Below are 23,528 nucleotides of genomic sequence, written 5' to 3'. Positions count from 1 at the left end.
CCATCATCTTTGAGGAAGAAATGTGGTCGGAACAAACTCTTGGATGATCGTGATCAGAGATCACTTAAACGTTTGGTGAAATCATATCAAAAGAAATCAACAGTAGAACTCATGGCTATTTTTAATAGTGAAAGTAAGAGCATTTTCACACACACAATGTGAAGGAAACTGTATATTGTGTATATATCTTATGTTTTAATTTACAAATGTGTTCTCTTGATTTTTCTTACTGTCACTTTGCTGTTGTGACATTGCAAATTTCCCCTTGTGGGACTAAAAAGAATGTTCTATTCTATTCTGTAGTGCCTACCGTAAAGCCTGTGGGGGCAGGGTTATGATCTGGGGTTGCTGCAGTTGGTCTGGTCCAGGTTCAGCAAAGAATGTTCCCAAAGAATGAGGTCAGCTGACTACCTGAATATACTGAATGACCAGGTCTTTCGATCAGTTGAGTTTTTCCTTCCCTGATGGCATGGACATGTTCCAAGATGCCAGGATTCATGGGGCTCACACTGAGAATGAGTGGATGAGGGAGCATGAGACGTTATTTTCACAAATGGGTTGACCTCTACAGAGTCCAGACCTCAGCCCCACTGAGAATCTTTGGGATGTGCTGGAGAAGACTTTGCGTAGATCTTGACATCCCATCATCAATGTAAGATCTTGGTTGAAAATTAATGCAACTCTGGACAGAAATAAAAGCTGTGACACTGCAGACGCTTACTGAAATGATGCCACGACGAATGTGTGCGGTCCAACAAAATATTAAGAGTGTGCAACTTTTTTTTTTGGACTGGTAGTGTATTTGCTAATTTCCACTGAACACAGGGAATGGCTGGAAATCTCAATTGTTTTGCATGCAATAGTCATAAACAAAGGTATTTTGCATAATAGAAATTAAATGCCGACATTAGGACCATCAAGTTTAATACAATTCACCAATAACATCAATATCTATCCAAACTTTTGTTAATATAGTTCACTCAAAACTTTATGGTGATGCAAGAGGAAAAGGCAGGGGATCATCACATTAATTTGGATACACTGTCTGAGAAGCATGAATGTGAAAATTTATACTAATCGGTGGAAGAAAAAAAATCAAGGGATCAAAAAGTCAGTGGAGTAAATCACCATGTACAAATGTGTAGAAAATTTCCAAGGATGGGAATGATCGTCAGAGCGTGGTGAGAATTTTGTCACTTTATAGCTGTATTTTAGCAAATACCTAACCAGCTTTGGAATATAATGAACAGTGAAGACGGTGCTCTGATTTTCAACCAGACTGATTTATGTAAATTATTCCAATATCTGATAACACGGCTGCACCTGCAACAGTGTGAAGAGTTTAAAGAACGTGAGAGATTTTTCCATTAACTGATATTTGGTCAGGACCACCAATCAGATCAGTTCTCCTGCACAGGTCAGTGATTTTCTGCATTTTTAATGATGTGTCCACAACATTATAATACCTTAACAGAAAGCAACATTTCTTCATCCAGTACACATTTGGTCAGTTACACCTGTACACACTTTTCCATGACAGAGACCAAGCAAATTATTCTTAATCACACTATCAATATATTCTACATCACTCAGTGTTAGACATTTGGGTGAAATAAAAAAAACATGTTTTAACCCACGCTGACAAATCTGAGTCGAGAGAGTGGAAATCAGCCGGTTTTGTAACTGTCAAGAAAGCAAAGAAAAATGAAATAACTATGAGGAAAAAAAATTAAACTTATCCACCCCATAGAAACTACTACTTCAGCTATAAATATAAATACAGCATGGAATATTTAAATTCTGTTCTTTGTTTTTACCACAAGAGTAATTACTTGCTCTTTCAAACACATGACATTGCTTCGACAGGATGGGCGTGAGAAACAACCCAGTGTGCCCCACATAGGAAATGACAGAGATAGCGCACAGAGCAGAAGTCACAATCAGTAATGAGCCACACATCTGTTGCACAGAGTTAATGAGGTTATCAATGCTGCTCGTGAAATGTTGTCCCACTCTTCCTGAAGGGCCTGGTGGAGTTGTTGGCCATTTTCGGGGACAAGATTGTCAGACACGTCCACGCAGAGCTGTCGGAAACCATTTCTTACATGAAAATGCTGGAGTTGTGTGGCCATTAGTCTACAGCATCCGGCAGCCAACATCCCGTTCTCATCTTTCTCTGGCCATCTTAAGCCTCGTGTTGTCCTGTGGGTCAAAATTGACCCGTTTTAAAGTTTGAAAATGTGGGGGAAAAAAATTTTAAAAATTTCACAGTGAAACTTCTGATGTTCACATTTTCAACATTTTTTAGGAATTTTTTGAAAACTGTTTGGTGCAACAAAAGAAATGTTAAAGATGTTTCTTGAGAACATTCACACACAAAAAAAAAATCAACCAAAATCCTGCGAAATTTGCTGGATTTTTATGCGAATGTTCTTAAAGTAAATATTAGAAATTTTGCTGAGATATATGTAATCACTTTAGGTATTTTTTGGATTTTTTTGAAGATTTTTACTTATTTTTTGAAAATATTTACAAGACTTTACTTGCCAAATTTTGGGGATTTTTTTTTTTTAAATAAAACTTTTAAGGGATACTTTTAAGGAATTATTGGAATTTATGAGAAATTTGGGGAACTTTTTTGCTGACTTTTTGGGATTATTTTCAGATATTCATATCTTTTTGTGCCTGTAAATGAGGATAACAGGAGGGTTAACACTGAGTAAAGCCGCATTCTGTGCAGGGCTTTGACAGTCAATGGTAAAAGAAGAGTCTGTACTGGTCACACTATCTGATCACCACCTGGATTAACTCAGCAGCTGACAGTTTATCACCAGTTGAACAGTTAAAAAAGGTTGGCGAAATGCAACTCTTTTCTAATCAGAACCACAGGAATGAGATTTGAACTTTTTCTCTAGTCAGAAAAGAATACTATTTGCATGCTATGTTTTTATTTTTGTTCAGAGTAGCTGCTGAAATACGCACTAAGCTAACTAATACCTGTGATGCTGTCAGGTGTAGGGCTGGACCTGAATATCCCAATATTTGGTCGTTCCAGTGGTATCCGAATATTTACCTTTTTTTAGATGCGTTTTGAGATCCGAATATTCGTCATTAATCGGGGCCGAATATCCGAAGCCCAGAAATTGCTATTTGGGCCAGCTGTAGTCAGGTCATACAAGCTCCTCAAAAATGTGCGAATTCCCAACTGAGAATTGTATCAGTGGCTGTGTTACTTTCCTTTGTTTCAACTACAGCCAGAGAAAGGTAAAAGACAAAACAGCATTCAGTGCAAGGTCAGTGCTGTGTGAGTCTCCAGTTTATCATTTACCTTTTTTCACAAGACTATTTACGAAAGTTACTATTAACGGGGTAGCATGTATCCAAACTTAGGAAGAAGAAGAAACCCGAAACCACCCTGACAGAAAAAGAGAGCAATGGTTAAATACACAGTCAAGCTGGTTAATGAGTCTGTTGCCAGCGTGACGGCCAGTCCTTCTCTATCCAGCTCTGCAGCAGCCGCAGCACGTCAATGCGCTGATAGATGCGGCAAAGTTCAGTGAGCTCAGTGACCGTCTTCTGATTGTAGCGCAGCAAGAACTCTTGGGTGGGGCTGTGGGATAAGGAGCCCTGGGTTCGATGCTCCAGCAGGGTCAGTTCGTCATAGCTCATCCCCCAGCGGCTCGCAAAGTTCTTCCAGTTTTTGATGGTGCAGTGGTTTGGATCCAGCTTGAGCCGCAGTAAGTCCAGCAGGTCTTTGTCGTTCATGAGGTCGCTGATCTTCGGAGGAGGCGCCGGACAGCAGCACTTTTCACACGGGCTGTTCAGCAACTGCAGCTCTTTCGGGTAGTCTGAGCTCAGAGGTGGATGAGAGAGATGGCATTAGCTCAAGAGAATGTGCACAACATGACAGAATGTTAGTATTATTATTTAAGAAGGGCAGCACAGTGGATCAGTGGTTAGCACCGCCGCATGCAGCTAGAATAGCAGTCACATTAATTTGACTTTGATTGGGTCAAAAATTAAAGCGATATTCTGCATTTTTGCGACAGTGTCAGACAGTTCTCCAGCTTCCTCCCACAGTCCAAAAACATGCAGAGGATAACTGGTAACTCTAAATTGTCCGTAGGTGTGAGTGTGATTGTCTGTCTGTACATGTAGCCCTGAGACAGACTGGTGACCTAACCCTAAGTCAGCTGGGATAGACTCCTGCCCTCCACCACCCTAATGAGGATTAAATGGTGTATATCTAAGACCTCTGCCTCCTGGTGGCCGTCAGAGTGTATGGCCACGTTGGGAGCAAATGTGAAAACCAACTCCCCCATGTGTCATTTCACGTCAACAGTCTGACACAAATGAGTGCAGTTTTCATCCAGAGTGAGTCTGTCACAGTTTTACTGTCAATACAAGAACTGATTTACCTGGTGAATTAGATGTCGGGCAGGTGCATTCTTCCACGTCTTCAACTGGCTACAAACACAGAAACACAAGTTGTTACTGTTCAACTGCTTCAAGTGCAGCCTGCTGGCAGTTTCCTCCCAGGTGGGTGAATTCAAACAACTGTAAACAATCCAGAAACAGAAAGACTGAAGACACTGACAATTTACCTTTTACAATCCACACTATAGTACACCAAGAGAAGTAGTCCCAACAAATCATGTAATTTTCGATCATAAAATGTGCACAAATATATGGTGTAATTATTTGATCAATTGGGTGAAATAAACAGCTAACATGACTAAAAGTCTACAATAATATAGCAGTAGTGACCCTGTGTAGCTGTACTTAACCTATTGAGCTTCAAGCACTTTCTGGGTACTTCTCACTCCTGTCATATTTTTCCTCCCTGTCGGTTCATTTTTCACTGCAATTTAAACTCCATGGTACTTTACTGAGAGATCAAGTAAAATCTGTGGCAAACGTGAATCAATACCACCCAACTCTAGTAGTAATAATCCCTGAAATGGCATTATTGGAGCTCAAATGTCTCCAAATTTCCACCTTTGACTCACTATCTGCTATTTTACATATATCAACAGCAATACAGCAGCTTTCCAGCCAAATGGAATGAGAATGGTGGAGCATGCAGAGGTAATGTCTGTTAGTGTCATTTACATAGCTACTAAAAATGTCCTACTGTAGCATTTAAAACACAGATGACATCACTAGACAATGTCACGAAACAGTGGGGTTTATTGGACACACTGTACACACTTCAGGAACATTCCGTGTCACTCATCTTGACAACTTAGCCGTTTGTTCCTTGTTGACAATGTGCTAATTTTACTACTCACAGTAGCTGGCTGTGGTAGTTTGGTCGTGGCAGGTGTACATCTCAACCTTGTGTCTCAAAGCTATGCACCTCAGAGTTTGGACGTCATGCTTTTTCTTGGCTTCTGCAGTAAAACATGTCTCAACAGAAGCCACGCCGAACACTACAGTACATCAAGGCAAGGTGGGAATCAAGAGCCGTCCCTTGAAGGGATGTCTACTTTCACCACCGATCATCGGACAGGACTGGAAATGACAAATTCTTCTCTTCATCGCTTCCAGCTGCTCCTTTTTTCTCCTACTCTGAGCTCTTTTTCAACAATGCTGCCTTTCAGACGGTGCCTAGCATGGAGTGATAAAGCATCTTCCTACCCTGTGAGTTCCTGCTCTGTTATTAGCAATGCTCGCAGCTGCGCCTTCTAGTTCAGATGTGCAAAACCACATCCTGTGTGTTCACAGCTTAAATTAGAAAGTATCCACAGACTGCATGTGCAGTTAGGTCCCTATATTATGATGGTGATTGCTGCTTGGTTAAATTGGTTTTGGAGGATTGTAGCGTTCCCCAGACACACTGAACTGAGACCATTTAAACGAATGACGTTGCTGCAGGGTCATATATCCTCCTGAAACCCAGCCCATTCATTTATGTCTTCTGTACTGGACATTTGTTTCTGATCTGTTTTTTTTGACTCAGTTGAGCTACCCTACTAAACCATGACGTGCTTAATAGAGGGCATCCTGGCCTTTCCAATGATATCTTAAGTGGAACTTTTTTTCATGCTATGACAAAATGGAGACTGCAGCAAAATGCGTCTGTCAGGAAAACAGAAAATTTAAGTCAAAAATTGCTACGATATCGTTGTTTTGCCAATGGTAATTATATATTTTCTAGTTTATGAATATTTTGGGAATTACAAAATGAGGTTAGAGTTCAGTTAAAGTTTTTGTCAGGAAAAATAATAGCCCCTTCATCAATGTCAGCTGTTGTGGACATGAGAACAATTTATTGGGGTTAGCTAATAGCTAACGAGGTAACTAGTGTTTACATTTGAATTTCTGCCCAAAAACACATTTCTTTGTAAGATAATAAACACGTTGAATGTAAAGGAATTATTGTAATAAATAAATAGCTGTTTACTACAATGTTTAATTTAATGTCTTAATTTTTTACACCATTGTTATTTGATTTAGCTTCTTAAAGTTTCATTAGAAAATGGATTGACATTCTGGTTTTCTTGTCGGCGCATTTTGATTTCAAAGTGTTGCTGGGAAGATTGTTCTGTTGTCTCTAAAATACATTTTTTTAATAAAATTCTAAATCGTGGGTTGTTGTTTTAACTACAAAAAAGCAGGAAATCACCAAAAAAGCTAGATTGAAAGATACTTTTTTCAGATGGGTGAGATATGTGAGGCCTTTGAGACCTGATTTTGGTTCGATGACTGCATGAATATGGACTTAAAATCATTTAACCGAAGGAAATGTTTTTGTGTTTTATTCATCGATTTGTCATTAATTCTTTACCTTGAAATCCTGTATGCCAAGGCAATAATGAGCTGCTGTAAATGCTGCTGCCTTTCACATCTACTCTCTGGGTCTATATAGTTTGTGTATATCTGTCTAATTTTTGAGATGTTGTTAAAATTTTACTTCTTTCAATAAAAAGAGAATTGGAAAAAAAACACCATACTTTTTTCCCTCGGTTCTCAGGAGGTTAAAAGACTATTGTGAGTGTTGTAAAAGACTTCAGCAGTTAAACTAAAGTTTTCTTTGCATTGTAAAGACATTTAAGTGAACATCTGCCTGTGTTTACCTCAGTATTGAAATCCACATCATATCCATTTGTTATTGCGCTCTCTCTCCTACCGGTTTTATTTGGTTGGTCTTGGATTTGTCTCTTACATGAGCTCATCATGCCATTTCTGTCAGGTACGCGTTTACGTTGATGTAAATGATGAACAGGCTGACTGTGGCTCTGAAGTCAAAACTCAGCGTGTTAATCTCAGCACACATTTCATTTGTGCAACACCGTATTCTTCATAGCTCTGCCCCATGTCTCTGTGACAGGTAGCGTGTGAGCACATGCTTCAAAGGTGGTAGTACTGACCTGTCTGATTCTGTCTGAGGAGGGGCTCAGGTATCTGGAGGGCATGGAGCTCAGGTGGAGTGTCACAGCGCCTGCTGGAGACACATTCTGATGAAAAACACTGCAGGAATACATTCATGACTGATACAGTTGAAGATTTCTCACAGTAACAGAACTCAAAGGGCATACAATTCTTTTCATTTCAAAAACATCTGCAGGAACTGTGGCCACAACTCTCAGGACTGTAGATGTAACTCATAAAAACAGATGGGGACAGAGGGGGAAGGTAGATGACAGATGGAAGACGCTCCATCGAATGTTTTACATCAATTCGGTCGGAAAATTACACAAATTAGCTTGTCACAGACAGTCAATGTTACATGTTTGACATAGATGGTGTGATTTACTAATGATATAATGGCCATTTTCTGTGAACACTGTCATAACCTGGTGCAGCTCATGTTCCCAGTCACAGCTCTGACTTCATGTCTGATGCTGCACTCTCAAGCAACCCAAAGCATGTTAAATGTAAATGCTACATGTTAACTATGCATCAGTTTGACAAATGAAAAATAGATTTTAAGAGAACCGTATGCAATTTTCCAATTTGTTATTATATATATGAATAATTGAACTTATAAGCAGCAGACGGATGTAGTGAAGGAACACATTATGTCAGATTTACCAAATGAGTCGGTGTGCTACAGCGACTTTCACCTTTTTTTGCTTGTGCTGGCCACTTTGCCAGTAATGCACCAGCTTACATCGGAACATTCACAGTATGTATGACCACTGACAGAAACAGCATCACATATTCTTGTGAAATGAATCATAGTGGACTCTTTAGTTACCATGAGGATCTGTCACTTGCACTGGATAATTGGCCTCCAAAGACTGTGGGACAGACAAGAACAGAGATAACAGTATTAAGGGAGAGCAGAGCTGAAGAGAGAAACCTAAGAAAGACAAGTGTGTCTGCTTTGTTAACTCTCGTTGTAGCTTTGTGTTCTGTCTGTTCAGGAGACTGCGTTTGTAACTGTGGAAGAAAATTGCTCTCTTGTGTGCAAAGACCGGGGAAAGCCTGCTGCAACTTGTTCTTAGATGAGCCCTTGGGTGCGAGCAATCACAGTACAGTGTGTTCAGCTATGTTACATTTCTTAGCAGATTACTGTAAGTCTGCTTTCTAAGAAAGGACAATGAGAAATCAGCACAAAGCAAACAGGAGACAGTTAAACAAACATGACTGGAGGAGAGAAGACAGAAAATGTTGCTCACAAATTCGGCCACGAAGCTGGTGGTGTCCGTGTCCTCCACGGGCTCAGAGTTGATTCTGCCTGTTCCAGAAAAGGAGGGAGGCTTCAGTGTTGTGAATGGTGACTTTATCATGTTTACTCATTTCATTCAGTTCCTACATAACACTACTATAATAACAAATGCAGAGAAACACACAGAAACGCCACATCCTGCAGCTGATAAGCTTAACCTGACTGATAACGCAGGCAGTAAAACTTGCTAATGATCGTTTAAATTAGGTAAGATGTTGTAGGACAGGATGACTTTTCATGGAAAATTAGTGAAAAGTGCGAGTTTTAGATGAGTTTACACTGGAAAAAGAAAAAAGAGAAAGAAAGCCATCCACCACAGTGCATGATATCGCCTCAGAAACAATGAAAATACTGTTGGGCACCATCATGGAAAACTCTCAAATCAAATGCCCTCAGCACTGAAAAGGTATATTTCTAACAAGCACACTCATGGATGAGTTGAGAAGCAGCACAAAGGCAGCTTTTCAGCTCCAGAAAATACCTGGAAGGGGCCATGTGGGCCTTCATCAGTCTACGTCACTGTAAAGCCATTGTATCCAAAGGGCTCCAAATAAAGAACTGCTCTGGCCTTTCTAGTGTTACACTCTATGACGATGAAACCTTCATTTGCATGGGAAACTAGAATTAGGATTAAGTGATCAGGTGTTTCCTACATGCAGCCTTCAAGGTGCAGAGAGAAAAAGAGAGCAGCTACTGTATGCAAGTCAGAGTAAAAGCAGCCTGTGTGTCTTCACATTCAGTAAAATGCTCGTTTTAGCCTGAATGGTGCAGTGTTGATTCTGTCACGTACTATGCCAAGTTCAATTACATTTTATTCCTCTAATTTGTCTATTATTATTATTAACATTACATTGCTGTTTTTTTTTAAAAATTATTTACCTGTAAAGTGTCTTTGAGTGGCCAGAAAAGCACAATAGAAATAAAATTTATTCATTATTATTATTATCACAGTTAGCCCTGCGACAGACTGGCGACCTGTCCAGGGGATGGATGATTACAGTTTGGATATTATAATAACAGAATCCTACTGTAAGATCAAATACTGAGCACTGCTTTGCTGAATCACACTCATTTATATACTCAAACTAAGGCTGCAACTAACCATGTTAATAATTTGGTGACTATACACTACTGTTCAATAGTTTGGGATCACAACAATTTCATGTTTTCCATGAAAACTCACACTTTTATCCATGTGCTAACATAATTGCACAAGGGTTTTATAATCATCAATTCACCTTTCAACACCATTAGCTAACACAATGTAGCATTAGAACACAGGAGTGATGGTTGCTGGAAATGTTCCTCTGTACCCCTATGGAGATATTCCAGCTTTAATGTTGTCTTCATTGAAAAAAATACTTTTCTTTCAAAATTAAGGACGTTTCGAAGTGACCCCAAACTTTTGAACACTAATGTATTTTCTTTTTCATACAAACTGATTCTTCATTTTGTCAATAAAACTGCCAAAAGATACCAGAAAATGCTGTAATTTCCAGCAGACCAACAGGATGTCTTCAAATGCCTTGTTTTGTCTGACTAACAGACCAAAGCCCAATCTCACTTCATTTACTATCACGTGTGAAAAGGACAAGCATTACATCTGAGAGGTCGGAAACATCCAATATTTGACAACTTTGCTCAGAAATGGACAATTCAATGATCTTACTAACATAAAAACTCATAAGAAACACATCAATGAGACACACTGGGACATGTTCCTTCATTACTATGATCACACACGCTATAGTTTATTGGACTCAGTCCTACTTGCCGCCCCAAATACTAAAACACCAAACCAACAGTGGAAATGGTTCAAATAGTTCAATTAAACTATACATTTGTGCCATCTTGAATCACACTCACTGAACATTTTATTAGGCAACATAACACATTGCACACCCCATTAGCATACATGAAAGGGCCCAACTATTAGGACCACGTTTTAATGTAATACACTCTAGTCCACTTACAGACAATACTTAACATAGTAAAGCAGAATGATCTCCTTTCTGACAACATCAATAAAAACTGAAAACAAAGAAGCTCCGTGAAAATAGACCTTTTGGCAGAGCTGTTTCCTGGATTGCATCAGATAGCACAGGTATTCCCAATGCTAGCTCAGGCTAACTTATTGTGCATCTTTTCAAAGGATTTTCAAGCATTTTCTTTGGCTTTTATTACAGTGCACAGTCCAGAGAGACAGTAAACATGGGAAGAAGACAAATGGCCGCTGTGTTGGGACTATAGCCCTTGTTTATGGGTCGCCCACTCAACCTGTTGAGCTGCAGGGGTGCCAATCTGTTCAAGAATCCTTGGAAAAAAAGAGAACAACAACACACTTGTCCTTTAACTTGGATTCACACTGGGGATGTTTCTGAGACAACAAAAGCCAAGGTGGGCCGAGCAGAAGAACATTTGTGGAAATATGACACCAAAGTACCTTCAACTATGAAATAAGAAATGTGGCATATATATAGCATTCTTCTATCTCATTTAAACTCTTAAGAACACCTGAAGGACTCTCTCAAACAAGGATACACTGCTGTTTTTTTTTAATCTCCTGTAATAAACAACATATACAGGGACTTAAATAATGCTTTTGGGTAAATATGTGACAATAAAAATCTAAATTGTTGAGGGTGGCTGGTTAATGCGGGGTACTGCATTGCCACGCCGTTTTGAATTATCAAGAGAGGAAAAGCAATTTCAACATTGTAAACATAAATAATTATATACTGCAAAAATAACATTGACATGCAAGGACACTGAGCAGCATCATTAAAATAGCTAATTCACTAAAATAACATTCAGAGCCTCTTTGCATGACCCACATCTCTGAAGGTATTAGTGTGTAGGTTTCTGCACAGAGGTTCTTGCTACTTCCTGTAGTGAAGGAGGTGATAATAATGTGCAAATGGTGGAAGGGAAAGAGCAAACCACATTAAATGAGCAGCGGAAACGGCAGCCTTATACCTGCAGTCCGGTACATTAGACTATTTTTGATCTAACGTGATGGATTATTCCTGTTGCCTGATATCTCTCATCCACACCCACTATGACCTCAGTCTGTTCCATCCACAGAGAGGAAATGTTCACAGGTCATTAGTTCAAAGGACAGATCACATCCACAGCGCAAAGGGCACTGTTTTGGAAAGCCAGTTAGCAAAGTGCCATAAATACAGTAATTAAATGATTCTTACACTTTCTGTCATCATTAAGGAGGTATACGTACATTACTAAAGACACCTCTTCAAGTCATCGGGTAATCAGAATGTCTTTAGTGCATTCCGTTATCATATTTCAATTTATTAAATAAGCAGAGAGAGGGTTCAATCTACCACATATAGTGCCAAAGTGGTATATTTTGGTGTATGACATTGCATTTCCGGGCTGCCAGGAAGAGCACCTTCATAGGGGATTTATTACGCACCTTTCGACCAGCTATGACGGCAGAGTTCACATTCTGGAATTTTAATTTTTTTTAAGCAGCAGAGAGCACAGGAGGTGACAGCAGCCACGGATAGTCTTCAGAGGGAAAGACAGGTAAACCCCCCTGACCACAGACTCTGCAGATCGGCCCACACTACTAGGAAATGTTGACATACTGCGCTTCCATGATGCTTTCAGTTCCTCCATGTCTAGAAAGTAACCAACTGTTTCATAGTTGAGCATGGAATCAATAATTCATGTGGAACAAAGCCACGCTGCAACAACAAAATGCCATCACTGGATGTTGTTATTGAGTATTCTGGAAGCAATGCGTGACACTGAAACTTCTCATTTTAAATTTATCACAGATCTCACAGTGAGCTGTAACAGAAATTCGAGTTCAGCTCTTGTAATTCTGTTCATCTCAGTATTTTGAGTGATTGGGAAACACAGGTAGGGTTCTCAGGCCTTCAGCTACTTTCAACAAGACCTTTGGGATTCTCTGTCTCACTTCAAAAAGGTTCACTATAAGAAAAAAAAAGGGCAGTCCATGTGCAGTGCTTCAATGGTTTACTCTTTACTGGGTCCACTATTTTGCTCTTTTTAAACATGTATTTTTGTGCCTTTAGTAATACGGAAAAGTAGAGAAAGACAGAAACCATGAAAAGAGCGAGTATGCAAGGGTGAGATGGTCAGCTGGTCGTGATTTGAACCAGAGACTTTTGGATTTTGTATGTTACTACTCATCATCCAAGCACTGGATCAAGCTTTCACTGCTGTGCAAATGACACCAAACTCCACATGAGTATACAGAACTCAGCTGCTAGGCTTTTACCAGACCAAACAGATGTTCTCCGTCATCTCAAGACTATCGCTTCTACATTTCATATGTATGGAGCTGAAGAGAAGGTCTCTTCATTCAGAGATCCAAGGTTAAAATGTAACCATGCGATCACATTAATCCTGTTTCAGCCTCTTTACACTGGCTCCCAGTATGCTTCTGGATAGATTTTAGGTTTTGACCGACTGAAAATTAAAGTGGACGGATACTTAGCAGTTGAGACCTTAAGGATCTGGAACAACTGGCCCTAGGAAATCATGTTGGTGGAGTCAGTGATCTCTTTTAAGCCTCTTTGAACATCTTTCCAGATTTAACTTGAATTTTGAGTTCTTTTTGGACTGATGCTGACTATAGTGATTTAGTGTTTCAGTTCATTTAGAAAATTCATGACTACAGATTCATTCATGATCACACAAGTATTTTATGGCATTTATCCAGGCTGTTTTCTTCTAACTAGAACCTTGCTTGAGCTGTATCTACTTCCAGATGTTAGTCGCTTTGGATGAAAGTGCTAAATGAAATTGTAGAATTCATTTACGTACTAAAGTCCTCCATTCCACATACCATCATCCCAACCTCCACTGCCTTACACAGAGGGCACACATGTTCATACCAACCAAACATCCATCCATCCATCTACTGCTTTATCCTCTGTAAGGTCATGGGGACTGGACCCTATCCCAGCTGACTTAGGGTGAAGGCAGGGTTTCACGTGGACAGGTCACCAGTCTATCACAAGGCTACACAGAGAGGCACATAAACAAACACCCTTGGATTCACAGCTATGGAGAATTTAGAATCACCAATTAACCTCAGCATGTTTTTAAACTATGGGAGGAAGCTGGAGAACCCACACTGCACAGGGAGAACATGTAAACTAGACACAGACAGACCCCAGGCTGTGATTCAGACCTAAGACCTTGTGAGGCAACGCCGCTCCACTGCAGCATTTAGCACGGTATACCAATACCAGTGAGTTATTGCATCATGAAATGCCTGCTGATGCTATTCTACATATTATTAGCATCGGTGCTTTAACAATGACAGTGTCTTAACGAATGCTCTATTTCTGGTGAGTTGTGTCAGTGCGTGACAGCAGGTGAGTGTGTGCGTGTCTGCCTGTTTCTTTTTCAGGGTAAAAGGAAGTAGCAGTTTCATAAGCTTCCATGGTGACTGCAAAGGCGAATGTGCTGGACTGACAACGGACTGTCCATGAAGTAGGTGCATAAAGTAAAATATGACATTGTCTGGGTATTATTAATAGCCAACAGTCAGGGTGAGCCCATAGATACCATAAAATCAAATACGTTTTAACTCTAGACGAGGGAGTCAAATCAACCAACTTGGCAAAGCATCTCACCAACAGATAACTTGTTCAAAGGATTCAGAGAGTATTAGCCTTGCAAATGTGATACATATTCACCATGCCCTCAAATATAATTCAAATAATTTATTTTGTGATAAGCAAAGCTTGTTTATCTTGTTAGCTAGCTTACCAAAGTGGTGTACATCTCTGTATGCAAATGAAGTGTTTACACTGGTTACGGTATCTCACGTTATTACAAGCTGCTAAAATTCAGCACAAGGATGTAGACGCAACAATGATACATTCCATAGGAAAAGTGAAAGTGGGAGATCAAAATGTGCACTGGAGTCCTGCTGTACTCATCCTTGCTAGGACTGAACCTTTTACAAGCAGCAGTTTGACACGATGAGCTGATTTTAACTAAGAGGTCCTTCAGTCCTGGTAGGATAGGAGAAAATTAACACACAATTGGGCAAAGACTCCTTTGCTGATGTTTAATGGTATCCTCTGCTGCAGCACACTGACACTATCAAATTATTTTCAATTTGTAAATTAACAAGAAAATATGACTAAAAGAAAATGTCACTGCTATGCTCCTTCATCTATTACTCCATTACGTTACCTGACATACTTTACCTTATTTTTACAGCTTTTGCTGTGGTATCAGTTCAGATATTTAGACAGATACCATATCAAAGTCAGGATGTGGTAACACCAGAGCATTATGCATTTGACGATGGCAAATTACGAGGTCTGAAATTGTCTGATGTGGATGCATTTCCACCCCGTGCTGTCTTGAAAATGATATACACTACCGTTCAGAAGTTTGGGGTCACTTAGAAATGTTCTTATTTTTGAAAGAAAAACATTTTTTTTCCAATGAGAATAGCATTAAATGAATCAGAAATCTAGTCTAGACATTGTTAATGTGGCAAACGACTATTCTAGTGGGAAGGCCTATTTCCAGCAACCATCACTGTGCTCTAATGCTATATTGTGTTAGCTAATGGTGTTGAAGGCTAACTGATGAATAGAAAACCCTTTTACAGTTATGTTTGCACATGAATAAAAGTGTGAGTTTTCATGGAAAACATGAAATTGCCTCGGTGACCCCAAACTTTTGAACAGTAGTGTATTTAAAAATACACCTGCTATGGCAGATTAAGATGAAATCTTCAAACAACACGTCTCTCAACAACATTACATCCAGTAGATACAGTTAAAAAAAAAATCTTGAAGCATACTAGTGAAATAATTGTTAGATAATGGCGGCCTAGAAGGTTAAAAAAAAATACCGAGAAAGTTGCTGTAAAGTTGCTGTAAAATATTGACTCTTACTTAAAATTGCACCCTTGGGTGGTATTCCCCTTTAAATATAGTACATTCAGTATTAGGACTTACAGGCAGTCTCCAAGTCATCAAGTGTAAGTCAAACCCCAGATCAGTTGAGCATTGTTTCTCCCTCTCTGGGAATGCAGGAGCGTGTACCTGCACGCTCTGGATAAAGTTCAAGAGATGAAATATAAACCACATCATAATACATTGCTTAGGGGCCATAATTCCACACAGGTGAACCCAGCTTTTCTCCATTTTGACCACCCATGTCTGCTATGAAAGGATAAAGCAGCTTCTCAGCAGCCTGTGTAGTGGGCCTTTGCTTTGTCATGAGCTTTTTTTCCACACATGAATGAAGGTAAATGGCATGCCAATACCTGACCCAGGCCACAGCGATGTCTAGACTGAGCGCAGCTATACACACACCTTGTACAAACTCTCTGCTACATGTTTAACATAGCTGGTGGTGGGTGGTAAGTGTGTCTTTTTCACTGAGTATATGTACTCCTGAACTGCACAGGTTGAGACTATTAGTGTTTTAATGCTCACACTATAGCATATTCACATGGAAACCTGCAGCAGAACCATGACGTGCTTGTTGAGTAGTAGCTCATATCTTCATTGATAAGGTGTCGTGGGTAAATCGTTCATAATAAAGGAAAATATGCTCTCTGGGAATTAGATGACAAGTTTATCACCATCCGTTTTTGAAGCAGGAATTTGCATAGCTTAACATAAAGACCAAAAGCCAAGAAAATCAACCAGCCCGACTCGGCCCAAAGCTAAAAAAATGGTTTTCCTAAAGAGAAATAGAAACAAATGAATTACCGATTTACAATAGCTGGTTTGCAATGACTGCTTTCACAGGAACTACTTTCTACTAAAGTGATGGTGAAATCAGCCGTTCTACTCTGGAGAAACAGACATTGCTGCTAAATATTTAAAATGTAATTTTAATAAATCCTGGCACCACAAATGAAAGTCTATTTACCTTCATTGTATTGGGGTGGAGGCAAAAATACCGATCACAAATGTCTCAAAAACTACTAAGACAACAACCAGACTATCTGCATGGTCTGACTGACTGGCGGCTGCAGGTATGAGCCTGCTATCGGCCGATTATTTTAGGCAGCACCTTCTCCCTCTTCCACTATCTGTGTGATATTTCCAACAACTGCAACCTCCGGCTAGCAGCCTACCACCTTCAAAATAAAACTTTCCTGAGGATTGCGGGATCAACTCTGCTAGATTTGTTCAGTGGATTATCCTTTTAAATACAGTGTTCGCCCCCCCGTAACAATTTCACCTGCCACGTTTTGAGGGAACACAGAAGCCACATCCTTTGCTTAGCCATGTCTGCGATTGGTTTAAAGAAATACAAACAAGCCAGTGTTTTCCCCCTTGTAGCCTACTATAGTGGGGTGCAGCCAGACCACTATGTACTGCAGGGTAGACTGGCTAAGTGAGACTAGTATCTGCACGGCTACACTCAGTGAGAAAATATGATTGAAAAATCACACTTACACAGTCTACAGCAAACATTTTTTGCAAGTTTCAATTGACATATCAACTTTAAACCAGTCATATCTTTATGAGTACAGGGCCATAAAAAAGAATCCCAGATAGGTATTTACGTCACGCTCAACAGTTTCCAGCCACTATGGTGGACTTGCCAAGTGTGAAGTGTTGGTTTTCAACCCATCATATGACCTCCCTGCTGACAAGGATGTGGTAAAGTATACCATGTTTGGGAAATTAGTTTATTCTACTGATCACAATCTAAACCTACAGAGGTGACGTCTGCCTGGCTGCACACCCACAGCTGCCTTCAACGTGAATGCGTCACTTTGTGCTGCCAAACTCAGCTTTGCAGCTGTGGCTTTGCTTAACTTTAGAATCAGGTGATATTTAAATGAAGAACAAAATCAATACATTTACAAAAACATTCAGTGAAGTTGCAGCTGAATCAACTCAAATCTCCAGTTGAAACGCTGCTCGCGGCCACTTTTAAATGAACTTAAGCTCCATATCCTAGCTTAGCTTATAGATTTACTCATGATCTGTGGTAAATTACAGTTTAGTAATAGTGAAGGGAACTACAGTGTATATTTGGATCATATAGGATTGCAGACAAACAGCCATTAACCCACAGTGTAACTAAACACATGTTCATTATCCTGTGTCAAACACAGGTTGTGTGTGAGGGTGGTTTAGGAAACTACAGGCAGGAAAAACAAAGTTGGTAACACTTGAATCTAAAGGAAATTATATAGTCGGGTGTGAACGGTATGAGTGCACATGCAGATACACATGCCATGAGATCATGCTTGTTTCTAAGATCAGAAGGCAGGTGGTGGGATGCCAAAAGTCTTTGATGCATATGAAAGAGGATCAAAATGTCCAGGAGATGATCAGCTTCAAGTGTTTTTATCCATTACAGCTGGATCTCTGTTGTCGCCAGCTGAAAACATAAGAGAAATAGAAAGTGACACTGATATGGTCCAATCTGTGCCGTTTCATGTGAATCATATCTAGACAATGCTGACCTTGACACAGAAATTAGAAAAACAAAAAGAATAGCAGTGAAGCAGTAAAACATTGCCATTTCCTGCTGTTGACGCACATATTTCGGAAAATGTCTAAGAACAAAACCACCTCTATGACTTGACAGAACGAGACAATAGAATTCTGTGGAATTTGAGAGAATAAACCTCTAAAATACTAATGAAATACTCCTGAAATACTCCTGCAAGTTTCAGAGGGCACAGGAAACAGACCAATACTGACTAGCATCAGCCTGTGAAAGGTCATATTAGTCAATACCCTAGAACGCTATCTAGGTTGAGTTTCCAACTGCCGTGTCGGAAAGTTCAAGGCTGAAATTGGAGCTTTTTGTGCATTTGTGAATTATTTCAATTATACATCATTTGATATACAGTACAGTCTTGCACGAATGCCAAGTATCTGTCACTGTGGTGGGTCTGTCTGAATGGAGCTGTCAGCAACATTAACACAAGAAGAAAAGCACTCTGAGGGCGCAGTCCTCCTCCAAGCCTGCTCAATCGTGTCCTTTCTGATGGATAAGTCCCGATAAGGCGGTCGATTTGTAGTAGGAACACAATCATGTGATCGTCAACAGGCAGCTGACGTAGTGTTCACTTGTAGTCATAGTTACAGTGACACCGTGCCGCTATCTCACAGTGGCACAGAAATCTTTAACAAATCCATGAATCCAGACAATAAGCTGCATCACAAATCTAATCAGCTGGTCCTTGTGTCATTTCTGACCTTCCCTGAAAAATACATCCAAATCTGTAAATCTATTTTTGAGCAATGTTGCTAAGAGACAAACAGACGGACCAACGTATGCCGACTGTCACATACTTCCGCCGTGTTCCTTGGCTGAGTAAAAAGTGGCCCATGTCTGAATGAAAGAATGCTGTTCTCTTACCAGAACAATGAAGCAGTAGTGTTATGTAGCTAATGTCTGAAAAGGCCTTGCTACGAGGAAAATATACCACATGATATTGGTGATTTGGAAATGGGTTAGATTTTAAAACAGCAAAGATATCTGCTGTAAAATACCCAAGTATATGTTTTTCCAGCCCAGGCTGCAGCATTGGAATTGTATCAGTGGAACAGTGTCAATAAAAAACCAAGCAGGACTGCTCTATTGCATGATCCAAATCTTCACCAGAACCAGTTACTTTCAGCATGGCACTTACTGCTCCAATGCTGTTGTTATTGTGGTTGTTTCCCAGAATGAAGCAGCTTTAGACAGGATTAACATGCAGATAGAGGATGGGGAGGAGACAAATTCCATGAAAAACACGGCGGAAATGGCAGGCTTATACTTGATGTCTTCACCTGAGGAGTCGAACTGTTTATCTAAAAACAAACGATAGTTTGAACCATGCAACAACTTTATTTAATTTATCTTCATTTCAGTCTTGAACTGAAAATAACCTGTGAGCATAATTAAAGCTGCCCCACAGAGTTTCAATGTAAGCAAACACGTTCCATTCATATTCACCAAAACAAACAGCAAACACCCTGGTAGGTCTTTAAGCTTCGACAGATTTGTTGAATGCTCCTCCTCCTTCTGCTAGTTTCATTCAGTTTTAATATGTTGGCATGCTCACCGTGCCTGAAAGGAGTGGAAGCAGGCAGCTGCAAACACCCACACACACAGAAATCATACAATAATACACACTGATCATCCCCAACATTAAAACCACTGTCACGTGAAGTGAACAACAGTGATCATCTCTGCTAGAGAACCTTGACTCCACTTTTCAAGTGGATGTTACTCCAGCAGGTACCACCCACCTAACACTGCTGCAGAACAACTCCCATCCCATCACCCTGAATGCAACAGCATGGGCAGCAGTCTTCTCCAGCAGGATGGGGTGCCCCACCACAAAGCAAAAGCAGGATTGGCTCGAGGAACGCGACCAAGAGCCCAAGGCAGCGACCCAGCCCCACATCGCAAAGCAATTGAGGATCTACAGAATGTGCCCAAACAAGTCTGATCCACAGAGGCCCCACATTCACCCCCACAGGAAGCAAAGCATCCCCAGCCAACATCATGGCATCAGACACCACAGAACACCTCCAGACAACGAGTCTTTCCTCCTCCAAGGTGAAAGTGGAGGTGGAGCCTGCCTGTCTATCTCTTTGTCTGTCCATCTGTCAGCAAGATTATGCAAAAATTGTTGAACTGAATTTCAGGGGATGTGGTGGAGCATGGGTAGGAAACAGCCCATAAAATTTACACGACTGTTCCAAAAGTTTGAAGCCACTTAGAGATGTCCTGATTTTTGAAAGAAGAACTTTTTCCCCAATGAAGACAACATTAAATGAATCAGAAATACAGTGTAGACACTGTTAATGTGGTAAATGACTATTCGAGCTGGAAACGGCTGATTTTTAACGGAATAGAGGAACATTTCCAGAAACCATCACTCCTGTGTTTACATTGCTAATGGTGTTGAAAGGCTAACTGATGATTAGAAAACCCTTGTGCAGTTATGTTTGCACATGAAGAAACGTGAGAGTTTTCATGGAAAACATGAAATTGCCTGCCTGACCCCAAACTTTTGAATAGTAGTGTAGGTGTGGATCTGAAGTCCTTTTGTTAAAACCATGAGCTAAGGCGTTGGTTCTGGTGGAGGTGGTGGATCCAGCTGATCTATAAATATTAGTCTCAGGTCTCTGACAAATAAATTGTCTGTCAAACATTAAAGAGCCCAACATCCACTAAGACAAATGCTTTGTGTTGCAGTTTTAATGAAGTGGTGCAGCTCCTCGCCATGATTTAATGCTCTCTCGACCTCTCCATCAAGTTTGATTAAATCCAGTTTGGGAGTTTTTGCTAAAACAAAAAGGTGATGATGACAGAACACAACATCATATGATCCTTAATTTCCTGGTTAGTCTGCTCAGAGGGTCCGACCGCAACATTTAGGGTTTCTTTTCGGGGTGTCAAAAGAAAGTTCACCGGGTTGAGCAGAGGACAGCGGGGTTTCCATTATTCGACCGAGGGAGTTTTTAAATTGGGAAACTTCCTCGGTTGTGATTCACCAAGAAACACTTGCCGTTATTCCCCTGTCTAACGACGCAATACTCAATTTCAATTAATTCAAGTTTCTTACATGTATCTTTTTATTAGGGAAAACAATCCAATATAAATATTTTAAAAGGCAAAAACGTACCTTACAGTAACGAGCCGGTTTATCCATCCATTCTCTATACACGCTTTATCCTCACTAGGGTCGCGGGGGTGCTGGAGCCTATCTGAGCTGACTCGGGCGAACGAGCCGGTTTAAACAGTTCTAAATAAATCGGAGTGTATGAGCTTGTTGACTGATATTTTCACTTACCGAATGGCTCCTTGCACGCACTCAAACTGTTCATGTTTAGAGCTGGACCGTGCTCCATGGAGAAAAAAAATGTGTGGGGATGAATAGAAAGTCTCTTCTCGAAGTGAAACACCAAAAAAACCGGGAGTTATCCTCCGCTCGGAGCTCAGGGACGCCAGTGCCAGCCCAGCGGCGGCGGCTCTCAAATGCAGCACCTCTGTGATGAAAAGGTGCTAGGATTAATGCTGCCTTCACTCTCCCCTCGGAAGTTCCAGCGTCTCTTAGACTGCGCTCGGTAGACGACCTCATTTCGTGCAAGCCCTGGTCTTATGAGGCAAGGCAGGTTTATTTATACGGTAGAGCCCACGCACAAGGCAATTCAAAGTGCCTTACAAGGACAAATAAATTAATGACAAAGTTGATTTTAAAGGTAGACATTAAAAGCATGCATTGAAATCATAGAAGTAAAACATAATTTAGGCAATTAAATCAACACGAAATTTTATTAAAATAGAAACAAAGAAATTAAAACTCAGATAAAAAGAGACATAAAATAAAATCACGGTAAAAGTTACAGTGCAGTGTTTGTATTAAGACAGTCATTAATCAAAGGCAACAGCTAAGGCAAGTCTTTACCCGTGATTTAAAGGAACTGAGAGTTTCAGCAACTGTAAGCCATTATTATTCATAATTAAACCATTCATGTGTGGCATCCACTACAGTGAATAGTTAGTCAGACTTTAACTAGAACCACATTACTCAGTATTGTTAACTCTAAACCAACAAAAACAATCTCCCTGTCTATATATTATTGATTTATTTCAAGAAACCCACAGGTACAGCCAACATTCTCTGATTCACTATAGTGTATAAAGCATTTTGATCAAAGTTGAATTCATGTAACATTTGTGTCTTTTTATGAGTAAAAAAATAACTATTGACTGCCTTAGATGTCATATCAGTGATTAAATCCTGCTTATTGGGGCCCTGTGTGTCATTTTAGCAAAATAACATTCGGGAATGTGAAGATCAGTCTACATTTGTCCATCTGTCCGTCTGTCCGTCTGTCTGTCTGTGTGCAACAATAATAAAAAACGGACTGACAGATTTGGATGAATTTTTTCAGGGGAGCTCAGAAATGACACAAGGACCAAGTGATTAGATTTTGGAAGTGATGCAGCTTACAGTCTGGATCCACGGATTTGTTAAAGATTTCTGTATCATTGCGAGATAGCAGCACGGCATCACTGTAATTGACATTATATATTGGATGTAAATGATATTTTCATGTACTGTCCCTAACAGCTCCTTTTGAAAAGTTTTTTTTGTATATCCTCAAGCTCTCTAAGTTTGTGATTCATAGTGACTTTAACATTCATATTGCTCCTGACTATTCTGTGACATGGTCTCACCTGTACCACAGGCTGTTCAAGTACCTTCAGGTGATGAGTGCAACAACTTCCTTTGCTTCTTTGTTGCTAAAATAAATGACATATGAGTGCTTGACTTGCCCTTCACGAATTCAGGAGAGTTTTTTTTCTCCAGTCTGACTAAAAGAGCTCACTAAACTGGTCAGTACTATGGACACCTCCTCTTGTCTCCTTTGTGTTGTACCTACTTCTTTGTTAGAAAGTGTTATTGATTTCATTGGTCCCTATGTATGCTCTGTAATCAATAACTTGTTGGCATCTGGTCATTTCCTGGCTTATTTCAAACAGCTAGTAAACCAGTGCTTAAATATTTTTGCAACAAGGCCAAGCTTTCAGGTCTACTTTTAAATGTCATTCAAGACATTTAAAAACAGACCTGTAAGGGTGTATTCAGCAGATTTCCGTTTGGCTTCTGTTGGTTGGTTTCAACAGAAACTGTCCTTTTTTGAGTCTAAAATGATCAGATAAATCAGGCTGATAACGCAGAATTGTCTGCATTGGCACTATTGCTCTGACTACTGATTTTGATGCTGAAGTTTATCTCCTTTTACTGGTATGCATATTCAGTTTGACATTTTGTTTGTAATTTCCTTTTCACCCATCTCAGCAAAACATGTCTGATTGGCTTGTGAGTGGTTAAAAACAC

The 23,528-nt window shown here is 40.0% G+C and overlaps 1 protein-coding gene across 2 annotated transcripts; it reads right to left on the bottom strand.

Moving 5' to 3' along the window:
- Positions 1-907: 907 nt before the first annotated feature.
- Positions 908-21,748, bottom strand: edaradd (EDAR-associated death domain). Of its 2 annotated transcripts, none has more exons than XM_022199125.2 (6): positions 21,474-21,748; positions 8,628-8,686; positions 8,204-8,246; positions 7,374-7,447; positions 4,419-4,467; positions 908-3,848 (listed from the first exon to the last, which is right to left on the bottom strand). In XM_022199125.2, exons 1-6 carry the CDS (start codon positions 21,529-21,531, stop codon positions 3,460-3,462), a joined length of 672 nt encoding a protein of 223 aa, XP_022054817.1. In that variant the 5' UTR covers positions 21,532-21,748; the 3' UTR covers positions 908-3,459. The 2 variants fall into 2 exon arrangements, with proteins under 2 accessions (XP_022054817.1, XP_022054818.1); XM_022199126.2 differs by having other exon boundaries at positions 7,374-7,444.
- Positions 21,749-23,528: the final 1,780 nt, after the last annotated feature.

The sequence above is a fragment of the Acanthochromis polyacanthus genome, chromosome 15, assembly GCF_021347895.1.
Source record: "Acanthochromis polyacanthus isolate Apoly-LR-REF ecotype Palm Island chromosome 15, KAUST_Apoly_ChrSc, whole genome shotgun sequence".
Classification (NCBI taxonomy): domain Eukaryota; kingdom Metazoa; phylum Chordata; class Actinopteri; family Pomacentridae; genus Acanthochromis; species Acanthochromis polyacanthus.
Note: the sequence above shows the minus strand (reverse complement) of the source record. Positions and strands in the feature narration are given on the sequence as shown.